The 13,212-nt window shown below is 54.4% G+C and overlaps 1 protein-coding gene across 1 annotated transcript in view; it reads left to right on the forward strand.

The window, feature by feature from the left end:
- Positions 1-13,212, forward strand: part of STAC (SH3 and cysteine rich domain) — a 62,901-nt gene that overhangs the window by 30,487 nt on the left and 19,202 nt on the right. The window contains exons 3-4 of the mRNA XM_051977482.1: positions 12,087-12,187; positions 12,575-12,656. Coding sequence (XP_051833442.1) covers positions 12,087-12,187; positions 12,575-12,656 — 183 coding nt within the window. The remainder of the gene's footprint in view (positions 1-12,086; positions 12,188-12,574; positions 12,657-13,212) is intronic.

A 13,212-nucleotide genomic window follows, 5' to 3' on the forward strand; every position in this document is an offset into this window, starting at 1 on the left:
CTGAAGACGGCATCAGTAAGAAGCCTCAGAGCACGGGTGGGAACACAGGGCTTGAGTCCTACATCAACGTTCTCCCCTCTTGGCCAAGTTCCCTCTCGAATGAAGACGGGGGTTGGGGGTCAGAACCCGTAAGTTTGGCGCTCGCTCCCTCCCTTGCTCCTCCGTAGTGAAATGGAGGTCGGGTGTCATTTCTGGGACCCCTGAAGGCATCGGCAGCTCTCAGCCAGCTAGCCTCACTTTCCCTTGGATCCCCAAGCTTAGCTGGCTGCCCGACACTTAGCAGGGACTTAAGTCATTCTTGTTTGGCCTGTTCTAGTCTGAGAATTACCTTGTCCGACATGACCTTTGCCGATGATGAATGAGCGTTGAGCAACAAAGCTCAGAACCCAAAAATCTGTGAGATGAAAATCATTAACATGAGCCTGCCCACAGTGGGGGGAGAGAAGGGGGGGAACCAGTAACTCAGTATGTGGAGACACCCTCCTCTCAACAGCTCTTAGGGTCAAAGAGAAGCTCCGCCAGTTCAGCCTGCCTCTGAACCAAAGTCCGCCCTTAGTAGCCGTTTGTCGGGGTTGCCCATCACTCCACAAGGAGTCCACAATGGGGTACATACCCACTGTGAATTGATGCTGCTTCTTTTCTCAGTAACGGGCACATGCACGCACACACACACACACACACACACACACACACACACACACACCCCTCTATGACAAAGCGATCCACAAAATTCAGTCTCCTATAAAACAGATTATCTCGAGAAGTTCCCTAAACATGGGGTGGCTTTTCTGGAGACAAACCAGAAGGGAAGGGAGGTCCCGTTCGGCAGACATGGTACCCGTCAACAAACACCAAAGTGCGAGCCCGTGATCCTCGGGTGCACAGGCTGAGAGCAGTGTGAGGGTACAAAGGGAAGAACTGAGGCTCACTGTTGAGAAAAGCCAGGAGATCTCTGTATTCGCAGCAGCAGCTTCCAGGGAAAGTTGTCCCCTCTCTCCAAGAGCCAGATCCCTGGAGATGTGTAAAAATAGATGGTCCAAAGCCCTGGAAAGAAGAGGAAGAGGGACAAGCACTGTGGAGCAGAGAGGACTGATCTGCCTGCCACGGAACAGCTGTGAGTCCTCCACCGCCACTGTGCTCCCTGCACGGAGCTGCTGGGCTCTCCCCGCCTGCAGCAAGCTGCCCTGCAGCGGGCTCTGGAGCTCCTGCATCCTAGTTTGGCTTTCTTTTGACTCCCTCAGGGGATGGAGTCCCTTATGTGAGCCTGAGGACAGGGGCCGGAACTTGGGCTAAAGAAAACTGTTATTTGTATCTTAAAATGGAGCCCCTGGGATGGCTTCGCAGCTGACTCACTTCCCACCAGGTGTCACTGCTGCCCCCGACTAGGAAGGGCCAGGGAATTCGGTCCCAGAGGAGAAAGATGGTGAGCGGGGTCTCCTGCTCCAAAACTCCAAGAGCCAGGTTTGGGGAAGGTTCACCTGGTGGATCCGCACTCCACCCCTCACCAACGGAAGGGGCAAACTCTCTGGCTCCCAGGGAACTGGTGCCCTCCTGCCACTCCCAGAATGGCAGAGTCCATCACCTTCACCCAGTGGATACAATACAGAACAGCTTTAGCCAGTCAGGAGGGGGCTCAAGCCCCCAGTCACCAGGACAATTTTGTATCCTCCCAGTCCAATGGATTTCATGAAATCGGGTCAGGAAGGCAGCGGGCAAGCAGACCAGTCTCCACTATATAAAGCCCTTCTTCAATGAAAGGAGCACAATCAGGAATATATGTTCACAACGACGGCGCTGGCCGCGTGTCTGAAGCTTCTCCGAGATGGAGGTAATCCGGAACTAGAGACACTAAAACCAAAAACGTAGCATTCCAGGGCAGGTCAAGGCGTCTAGATGTAGATCAGCTACTTCCATGTGAAATTATAGTCACTTCCAGAGAGGGAATCAACAAAGCTCCTCAGTGCAGAACTAGTAAATCTCTCCAGTGCAGCCAGTAGCCCTCTGGACTCGGCCACAGATTCTTCCATCTGTCCCACCCGGTACATCTAGTACATCTCTAGGTCTCACCAGTTCAGGGCCAGTCTTTTCTATTTGATAACCTACCATTGGCAGGGACCTCTAGCTATGGCTGAATCATCTCACAGAGGTAGAAAATGGACACAAGACAGGCCCCAGCATGGAGACTCTACAGCCGTTCCTCCCCTCCTCTGTTCCTCTGTTCTATTTATCCATCCATTCATCCATCTGGCTAGATAAGTATCCATCCATTCATCCAGTCTCAAGTGAGCACCTTAGCTGGAATAGTCTGAGGAAGGCCTACATCCTCTCTACAGCCTGGATCACAACCTGACTCCCCTAGTCTTTGGTTCTTTCCTTTTAGAATTGATATTCTTTTTTTAGTAAAGCTTTTTATTTTCAAAACGTATGCACGGATAATTTTTCAACATTGACCCTTGCAAAACCTTGTGTTCCAATTTTCCCTCTTCTCCCACCCCTTCCCTTAGATGGCAAGCAATCCAATATATGTTAAACATAGTAAATATATATATATGTTAAATTCAATATATGCATACCTATTTATACAATTATCATGCTACACAAGAAAAATCAGGCCAAAAAGAAAAAAATTGAGAAAGAAAATAAAATGCAAGCAAACCACAACAAAAAGAGTGAAAATGCTGTGCTCTGATCACACTCAGTTCCCACAGTCCTCTCTCTAGATGTCAATGGCTCTCTTCATCACAAGATCATTGGAACTGGCCCAAATCATCTATCTCACTGTTGAAAAGAGCCACATCCATCAGAATTGATCATTGTATAATCTCGTTGCTGTGTACAATGATCTCTTGGTCCTGCTCATTTCGCTCAGCATCAGTTCATATAAGTCTCTTCAGGTCTCTCTGAAATCCTCCTGCTGATTGTTTCCTACAGAACAATAATATTCCTTAACAAAATTCATATACCATCACTTATTCAGCCATTCTCCTACTGATGGGCATCCACTCACTTTCCAGTTCCTTGCCACTACAAACAGGGCTGCCACAGACATTTTTGCACAGGTGGGTCCCTTTCCCTCCTTTAAGATCTCCCTGGGATATAAGCCCAGTAGAAACACTGCTGGGTCAAAGGGTACGCACTTGATAGCACTCTGGGCACAGGAACTGGTATTCTGTGAGCAGGAAGCACAGCTCGTCGGGAGGAACACTAGCCACACATTGGGATGCCATTGAAAAATGATTTGTTCGATGAGTCTTGATCTAAACTTCCTTGTCTGTTAAAGGGGAAATAGAGTCATGGCCTCCTGGAGAAGCGGCAAAACTTGACTTGAATCTGTGCCCTATCCCTTCCTCCTCCTGGCCACCTTCCTCTTGCCACTCTGGCTGAGATGCTGACCTGAGAGTTAAGGGTATGAATGGGTGGATAGAAGCATAGGTAGGTAGGTAGGTAAGTGGGCATGTAGCTGGGTACTCATTTTTAAGCATTTATTATGTACCAGGGATTATTGAATACGATAGACGTGATTTGAATCGCGTCTAAAAGGCAGATTTATGCCCAAATTCGATGATTCTGCACTTAGGAGAGTGGTTGCTCAATGGCTCGTGCTTATGCCCCCAGTTAGAGAACAAAACCTTAGCAGTGAGTGGGCTGGGGGGTGAGCTCCTAGCCCTGCTGGGCCCTCCCTTCCTGTGGCTCCCATGACGTAAACAGCGGGACACCTGTCAACATAAGGGCAGGGTTAACTGCACGTATTTCTGAGACTCCGACATCCAGCGGGTGAGTTCTTTACCAGAATATGTTGGAGAAAAGCAAGGATGGAAGCCAGGTGGGGCTGGGCCAGGGCTCACCCATTATCCCCCTCTCATGCTTCCACCTTGTTCCCTCTCGGCTGCCGCTTCTAGCACACAGGCACCTGTGATAATATACAAGAGACCTCCCGGTTTGGGACAGAGAAGTCATTTCTCCCACGGTCTCACAGAAGGGAACTGCAGGGCACCCGCTGCTGCCCCAGGCTCCCGGGCTGGCACGGGAGGACCACCGCGTCTCCCTTCTTTTCTCCTCATTCTCCCCTCTCTCTCCCCCTCCTCCCAACCACATCAGCTTTCTCGTATTGAGTCTCAGAGCCTTGACTCACACCTCGAAGATTCGTAGAGTGGGAATGGAGGATGATACATGAGCACCCTTGAGATCCTCTCGTGTGAAATATTCTTGCTGTCTGTTCGCTCCCATGTATCTCAGCACAGCCAGGGGCAAAACCCTCCCCTCTCCCACCACTAAACTTGTATGAGCTTCCTCTTTCCAATGTGGGGAGAACTCCAACTTTCAGAGGGGGGGATCATCCAGCTCCTTTCCAGGGGTTACTATGTAGCTATAAATACAAGTGAACATGACAGTCCCTACCCTGAAGGGTCAAAGTTCCCGGCTTCCATTTCAGGCCTTGCTTTCTCTTTTTCTGAACCAAGGTTTTCTTTTAAGAAGTAGCAAGAGCCCCCAACTCTCTGGACCCTAGGAACAGGAAGGCACCTTTAGCCTTGCTCTTCTGTTCTTCACTGACATCCTGGGACCTGTCCCCAATTCATCTGGTCCCTGTGTCACCCTGTCCCCGTGTCATCCTGTCCCCGTGCCACCCTGTCCCCGTGCCACCCTGGAACTCTGTCTCCATGTCACTCTGTCCCCATGATGCTCTGTCCCCGAGTTACCCTATCTCTATGTTCCCAGTTTAGCTGAATTTAATGCAACAATCACAAAACCAACCAAGGAATAGAACTGAAGACAGACTGCACAGTTTTGAACCCAAATAATTGAGTCATATCAAGCAAACGGTCAAGACGAGCCGCATAGCTGCTAAGTATTGATCTCAAGCCCAAATTTCAGTGTCCTGTATTGTCTTGAATTCAGGATTTAGAATTTGTCTTAATCAAAGAAGTAGCTGGTAGCAAGGCCTTAAAGGGCTTTTGAGGAGGGTGATCATTGACCAAATCAGAAATAAAGTCTCAAGAGAAAGAGATCTCCTCCCTCCCAACCTCAGGGACTTTCCTGTACTCGATTTGCTCTGGAAAACGAGGGGAGTGGATTGCATGATCTCATCTCCCTTCCCAGATTTGGACCCAAGGATTCTCTCATCAAGGCAATGGAGGAACGTCAGGAAGCCCAGGCCAAAGGGCGTGGACAGGGAGAATCCAAGGGTTCGTTATTTCCAAGAGCATAATGAGAGGCTGGAGCAGGTTCAGTAGGCGTAGGGACTTGGGAGAGGGGAAGGGACAGGAGAGGATGTTCCGATGGGAGTCTCGGAGGCTGGGATTTGGGTGACGTGAGAGTGATAGAAAGAGTGGTTGAAGGGGAGACCGGAGGAGCTGCGGAAGCAGCGGGGGCAAGAGCTTTGAGGAGAGTGCAAAGTGAGGAGGAAGCCCGGGAGACAGGCACTAGTCTTAGCACAAAGAGGAGGAAGGTGTCCTGGTGGGAGAGGGAGCTGGGGTGTAAATGGTCAGCAGTCCCCACAGCTGTCACAAAAGAGTTTGTATGAAGGTTCCCCGTCTGAAGGTCCTTGTGGCGGCTCCTTCCCCTTCCCCACCATCTCCAAGCAGACCGATGGCCGCTTGGCAGGGATGCTGTTCAGGCTGTGGAGCTAGATGCTGTCGGGGTTCCTTCCAATCAGCAGGAAGCCCGAGCCGGCCGGAGAGGCTGGGAGACCGAGTTGTTAAGTTCTCGGTGTGAGCATTCACACTTTGGAAATTAGCAAATGCTACAAATGAGGGCTTCTCGTCTTGTCGAATTCTACACTTTAAGAAAGTGACATGAAAATATTCACTGGGCTCGTTGCGCTCAGAGTGCGCCGGCTGTACGTTTGGGGAGTCGGCGTGCCAGGCTTCCCGCTCCGGGGTTCCATGATTGCGGGCGCTGTGGGCCATTTCCCCCCGTGTTGGTTTTCTCCCTCAGAACCCCAATCCATCGGTTCTCCTTTGGTGTTACAGTGGCCACGGGACACGACCACAAGCTCAGGCGTCACTCCGGGGTGTGTCAGCCCTAGACTGTCTAAGGAGGGAAAGCCGAGCCATGGCTGAGCCTGAAGCTTTCCTGAAAATGGCTTGTGTCCCTTCCAAAGACCCATAGCAGGTGCTTCTGAGCCCCGGCCGCCAGGCTAGAGTGTGTGACCTTGGGTAAATGCACCTCGGTGTCCTCCCGGTAAAACGGGGGGATTGGCTTTCGTAATTTCCGCCGTCCCCTGTGGCCCTGAAAGCCCAGGATTTTGACTTTGTCCCTGAGGGTCTGACACGTGGGGACATTTCCCACAAAAGGCTCCTGGGCTGAGAGGAGGCGTCCCCCTGGAAAGGGGCTCTCCCTATCAGAGATCGTGGAGCCCATGGAATGGAAGCTGCTCTGGAAGGGGAGGAGATGTCACTGATAGAGCAGAGGCCGCGTGGGAGGCCACCCACAAAGAATCCTGGGAGCCACAATGGAGACAAGGGGGAGGGAGGAACTCCTCATCTAAGGTTGCTGGACACAAAAGGCAAGCCACGCAGGGACAAACTTGACTTGGGTTCAGGGGCCTGGGCTCAGAAGCTGGGGTCTTTTGAAGAAACACAAGCTATTTCCAGGAAAGCGTCGAGCTCAGCCATAGCTCAGCCTTTTCTCCTGAGACAAGAAAACACCTACAGGTGTTGGGGGGGGGGGGGGACTGAGTTTGGAGATGAGCCCGATCGCACCACCTGCCCGGAGAGGGAGGCTGCCCTGGCCTGCCACGCTGCCCACAAATAGATGCCCTCTCTCCTTGTTTCTCCCTCCTCCCCCCTCACTTCTACCGGCCACCTTGGCCAGGCTTTCCTTCCAGACTTTCTGGGGGGTGGAAGGTCATCTGTTTTGATGTTTTTCCCACTGTCGCCCATCAGGCTCGAAACTCGTGACCTGCTACCAGCGGCGGTTGTTGCCTTCCCATATGACAGATAAATGGGTAGAAATTACAGGGAGACATATTTGGACTCAAAAGCAAAAAAAAAACAAAAAACAAAACTTCCTGACAATCCAAGCTGGCCTAAACCTGCCAGTGAGTGAGATCCCCATCTGGGCGCTGCAGAGAGCATCTGTGTAATGGGCAGTGGAGTGGACAGGATGACCCTCTCCACACAGGATGACCCTCTCCACACAGGAAAGGCTTTGGGTTAGGTCATTCCCATAATAGCAGCCATTGATGGAGGGAGAAGCTAAGACCTAGAGCTCGGGTGACCTGCCCACGCTCTGTGCCAGAGTGTCAGATCACCTGCCTCGCCACTACAGCAATTGGGGTGGAGACGTGTGTGGGGAGGAGAGCACCGAGCCACCCGGTGGCTTTTCCATGGGATCGGCCCAGTGATAGAGGGCCCAAAACTCAAACGAATCTGGAACAATCAGCCGGGGCCACTCAGAACCGCGTTCCTGCGGGGTCAGACGAGGAGCGGGGCCGGGCTCGCCGTACTCCGTGACCTGGTTCAAAGCCCGGCAGAGCGGCACCGCCACGGCCGTGGTGCGGAGAGGTCTGGGACGCCTGCCTGTCCCGAGGGGTTGAGCCCTGCTCCTGATCCGCACAGAGCAAGGGGAATGGGGCGTGCTGGGGACCGTGGCCCCGAGCCAACCTAGATCCCAGGAGTCTTCCTGGAGAGCCAAGTTGGTGGGAGCTTAAGGGATGACGGAGCCGGTTCACAAGGGCCGAGGGAGCCATTGGGATTGGAAGCAGATGTGAGGCTCCAAAACAAGGCTTGGGAAGAGCTCGGGAAGGAGCCAGTGGCTGGGCTCAGCTCAGGGCTCGGGGTCTTTGTGAACCTCTACATGAAGGCCCCCAGCCTGTGTCTTCCTTCAGGCTCCCCCTTATCCACTCAGGTGGCCCCTGGGTGTGGAGGACACGCATACGGACAGCAAGAGGCCCAGTGACATCCAACGCGGTCACCTTCTAAACGGCATCTTGCTCTTACGCCGGCCCCCACTCTTGCTGAGGAATGTCTCCCCTCGGGAGCCCGTGACACACAAATACCCCAGCCAACCAACGGCAGGATTTGAACCGGCGGCCTCAAGGTGAAAGGCTGCGGACTCCAAATAACAGCCCGAGCCAGCCCGTCTCCTACTATTTTTACAGGCCAATGGGGATGAGGGATAGAAGAAAGCAGAGAGAATTTTTCCACTAGCAGTCAGGCCCCGAAATAGGAAAGACCAACAGAGGCTTTTCTAAACAAGGAATACCGTTAATGTTTTTAAGGGACGGGGGCCGGAGAAGCGATCGTGAAAGGAGGGGTGGGAGGGCTCCAGAGCCTTCACTTTTTAACGGCCCTTGGGGTGTCCTTCGTGGTCTCTCTAGCCAACCCCTGAGCTCCCACTTTCCCAGAAGGCCCTGGAGTCACGCCAGAGAGCCCATAGCCATTCCAAGTGTGACCTGGGTAAGGAGGGGTCTCAGAGGGCTCATTTTTAATCAATCTCCCATGACAAGGAGCTGGTGTGATGGAAAATATGTTCCCTTTTTTCCTTTCACAGAAATCCCCAGAAACATCGACTCTGTTCGGCAGCAGAATCCTATCTATTGTGATCTGTCCAGCCCCCACGTAGAGAAGTGGAGGGACGGGGGTGGGATGACATCATGGTGTGCTGGAGGAAAATCCTGGAGACTCGGGGAACCTCTGTCTGAAACGCAGCTTGGTGGGGTCAGGGCCCGGAAGTGATCCTGGGCAGGTCATTTCTTTCCTAGATCATGATTTCTCATCTGTAAAGTGAGGAATGAGATGACCTCACAGGTCCTTTCCCACCCAGAATTCCATAGTCCAATTCCAGGATCGAGGTTTCCCCAGCTTGGGGAATTCGCGCCGATTTTGCCTTCTGTCTTAGTGGTGATGATGTGGGGTCAAATGTAAGAAGGAGGCTTTTGGAGGAAGGGAGGGAGTGGGCCTGGAGGGACAACGAAGCCCATGGGAGGAAGTCTAATTTTGGAATTTCCCTGCACACATGCATTCCTTCCCAAAATTCCTCACTAATCTTTCCTGTTGCAATCTCCTCCGCAGAAACAAGAAGGGGGCAGCAGCTTCTTGTTTTCTCAACAGCAGAGGTCTCACCTTGGGAATCTTGTCCTTAGTGTCGCCTTTCCTGGGGCTGAGAACACCGGCTCACATACACAGAGCAGGAACTTCATCAGAGCTTATTGGATGAGTGGATGGATGGGTGGATGGATGGGTGGTAGAGGGATGGATGGGTGGGTGGAAGGATGGATGGAGGAGGGATGAGTGGGTGGGTGGGTAGATGGATGGGTGGATGAGTGAATGGGTGGATGGAGGAGGGATGGATGGGTGGAAGGTTGGATGGATGGGTGGATGAGTGGATAGGTGGATGGATGGATGGATGGTGGAGAGATGGATGGATGGGTAGATGCATGGATATATGGATAGATGGATGAAGAGGATGGATGGATGGATGGGTGGATGGATGGATGGATGGATGGATGGATGGATGGATGGATGGTGGAGGGATGGATGGATAGATGGGTAGATGCATGGATACATGGATAGATGGCTGAAGAGGATGGATGGATGGATGGATAAAAGGTTGAGAGGATGACAATCCTGTCTGGATTTCCCAGCTCCCTTTCCATTTGTCTTTCCCCGGGTAGCTGTCCTCCCAAGAGCCATTTCTCAGCTTATTACCCTATCTGCACCAGGGAATCCCTCCCTTGAACCAGAAGTGTCCCTTAAAGTCAAATCAGATAATCAGGTGTTTTATCTCCTTGGCCCTGAGCAAAGGTTTGATCCTTTAATTTAAAAGTAAATTAACTAAACTACACTAAAGCTGAAAATTAATTACCTTTGGAGTTCTGTACTCCAGCCAGAGCAGAAAGAACAGAGAGCAGGTCAAAGGGTATGGGGGACCCCTCCCCAGAGGCAAATGTTCATTACAAGGGCAGGGAATTTGAGGACCAATCACAGGCTACGGTTAAGATGAGAACTTAAGATTGCTTTTTGAGATGTGAGTTGGAAAGAAGGAGGGAACAAGCATTTATTAATCACCCACCGTGTGCTCAGCATGCCTCATGTGCTAAGGGTTACCAATATTATGATCCCCACAACACCCCTGGGGGGAGGGGAGGTGCTGATATTATCCCCACATTACAACTGAGGAAACTGAGGCAGACAGGATGAACAGATCAGATACAGGCGCCAAGTACTTCCTAGGAGAGGAAGCTGGCTCTCCCTCTGAACTAAGGCGGTGGAGGGAGTGCCCCCGGGCCAGGTCCCAGGGCCAGAGTTCCGAGGCTTCAAAGAGCCACTTGCATGGGCAGCGAGAAAGTGCCTCCTCCCTAGGAAAAGCCTCCCACAGGTGCCGTGCCACAGGGCAGGGAGCTGGGCCAGGGGGAGCTGGGGATGCAAGGCAAGAAGCCAGACCAAGACCCCTGCTCCCGGAGGAACCAGCAAACTCCCAGTGAACCTGTGCAAAGTCGGGGCCTCCTGGACGCAAAGCAATTGGGGGGGTCCAGTGTGGGGCTGTGGGTGCCAGAAAGGCCCCGTTTAGAGGCGGCATCCAGCCGAGCCCTGCAAGAAGCTAGGAAGCCCGAGCTGCCGGCCAGGGAGGGCAAGGACCTTCCAGCTGCGTGCCTCAGAGAGAGCCGGGCAGAGACCCGGGCTTGGATTCGAATTCTGCCTCTTCCCCACACCTCTCTATAATGCAGTTTTCCTCAGATGTACAAGGAGGGGGTCAGAGAAGATGCCTTCGAGGTCCCTCTCCAGCTCAGAGGGGGATCGGCCCCGCCAGCTTCCCTGGGCCTCCCAGCATGGCTTAGGGCGGAGGTCTGGGTGCAAAGAGTCCTGGGAAATCGGGGCAAGCGCGGGCTGTATTTCTACACATAAAAGTATAATAATGCGCCCCAGGGGCCCTCTGAGGGAAAAGGGGAGACGGAGCACGTGGAGAAGGTAAAATCAAGCTGCCTCGGCAGTGGATTGGGCGGAGGGCTCAGGGAAGCCTCGGAGCCCTGGAGAAGCCGGGGGCCATCCAGAAGCCATGGAGTGAGGGCAGGGGCCCACCCGCTCACGATGCCGCCTCCCTGCCCGGCTCACACCCTGTGCCATCGTCCGTCTGCCCTTCCTGGGGCCGTGCTCTTCCCCACCCCGGGCAGCTCCTCCGTCGGCCACAGGTCACAATGACAAAGGGGGGGCAGAAGGAATGGCCGTCGCCCCTGACCCGAGACAGACGGGAGTGACTCTGCCTCCCCAGGCATTCTCATCTCCATGTGAGACTGTTGTTAAGAAAGAAACCTTAAAATGCCCTTAGGACATGAGGGCTGGATATTGCCCGTGTAGAGCGCTGGCTGATGGAGACCTGACCAGAGGAGCAGCCCGGCTTCCGTGTCCTCTGAGACCCCCTGGGCCTGGGCGGGAGGAGCAGAGGCTCATGGGATTTTCCAAGACTCCAAGAACTTTGATTTTATTACTGAGAGTCTTTCTCCTCTAGCCTAGCAAAGATCCATCATTCATTCAACAAACATTTCTTAAGGACCTCCTACCTGCTCCCCATCAGGCAGGGAAACATGGGGAGGAAATGAAACAGGCCCCTCCCTGCCCTCGGGAAGCTCCCACTGTGTGGAGAAAAACAGCCCCCTTCCATTTCGTTTCAGAGTATGGGGGAGGGGGAGGAGGAGAGAGCAAGTGAGTCAGGAGCAGGGGGGGGGCAGACAGGAGGGGATGATCCAGGGGAGATCTCGGGATCCCCACAGGGCCGTGGGACGAGCCAGGGGAGATCTCGGGATCCCCACAGGGCCGTAGGATGAGCCAGGGGAGATCTCGGGATCCCCACAGGGCCGTGGGACGAGCCAGGGGAGATCTCGGGATCCCCACAGGGCCGTGGGATGAGCCAGGGGAGATCTCGGGATCCCCACAGGGCCGTGGGATGAGCCGGGGAGATCTCAGGATCCCCACAGGGCCGTGGGATGAGCCAGGGGAGATCTCGGGATCCCCACAGGGCCGTGGCCCCTCAGGACTTTGAAGGGCAGAAGTTTCCTCTGCAGCCGAGGCTTGGTGCCCAGGCCGGGAGGCAGGACAGCCCGGCAGGGAGCCCCTGGCCTCTGACACCGTCCCTGCTGTCTTCCACAGGGGGCAACGCCAAGCAGGGCCTGCGCTGCAAAGCGTGCAAGATGAGTCTCCACCACAAGTGTGCGGACGGCCTGGGCCCCCAGCGCTGCATGGGCAAACTGGTAAGCCAGCGGCCTGGGGGGGGTGGCCTCCCGCTGGGGCCATGCTGCTCTCATGAGAGGAAAGGGGGTCATGGGCCGTGAGGGGGCTGTCCCTGCTGCCCCGTCCCAGTCACGGCAGGTGGGGAGGGGGGGGAAGAGAAGAGCCTCCGGGAGACCCCAGCAGCCACTCCCCCACGCCAGGCAGGACCCCCCACATAATCGGACTCCTCACAACCTTGTTTTCCCTCCGCTGAGGACAGAACACAGGGAGGTAGGTTCCTTGGCAGGCTGAGCAGGGGGGCTCCATGCCCTCCAGCAGAGAGGGAGCTGCCCTCAGGGAGGAGGACGTGGGAGGGGGTGACCATGTTGTTCCTGCCGCCACCGTTCCGTCCTTCTCTGTTTCTGCAGCCCAAGGGCTTCCGGCGCTACTACAGCTCCCCCTTACTCATCCAGGAGCAGTTTGGCTGCATCAGAGAAGTCATGCCCATTGGTGAGTGGGGAGCGGGCACGGGCTGTGGGTGAGCCTCGCCCTGACCCCGGACTCCTTCCCCCTCTCTTATTCCTGGCTGTCCAAGGGATAGGGAAGTTCGGGGCCCCAAGCCTCCATCATCCCTCGCCTTTTTCCTTGGGGAGATAACCCCGAATGTACCAAGCTTTCCGGTTTTATTTCTGTCCCGTTCTTCCTGGCTTTCTCCTCACTGTCCCAGGGCCTCGGCCTCCCTCCTCTGTCCTTTGGGGCATTTGGGGAGCCCCAAATCCAGGAAACCTGGGAAGACTCGCTCCCCCCATCTGTGCCCTTGAGGGAGCCTAGTGCCGCTCTCCAGGCTGTCTCTCTCCCGGAGTCCCAGACTTTCCGGTCCAGACGAGAACGTTGACTTGAGGAATAGAGGGGCAAAGTTTCCTGCCTGCTTAGGAAGGGCCCAGAATCAGGGGGGACAGGTGTGGCCCGTGCCCGCAGCCTCCCATGGACGCCAGCCCCTCGTGCTCAGGACTGACCCACCAGATGGCGGGGCGAGGTCTGGGCTGGGGGAGGGGTGGGGAAAGGC

Source organism: Antechinus flavipes, chromosome 1, assembly GCF_016432865.1.
Source record: "Antechinus flavipes isolate AdamAnt ecotype Samford, QLD, Australia chromosome 1, AdamAnt_v2, whole genome shotgun sequence".
Classification (NCBI taxonomy): domain Eukaryota; kingdom Metazoa; phylum Chordata; class Mammalia; order Dasyuromorphia; family Dasyuridae; genus Antechinus; species Antechinus flavipes.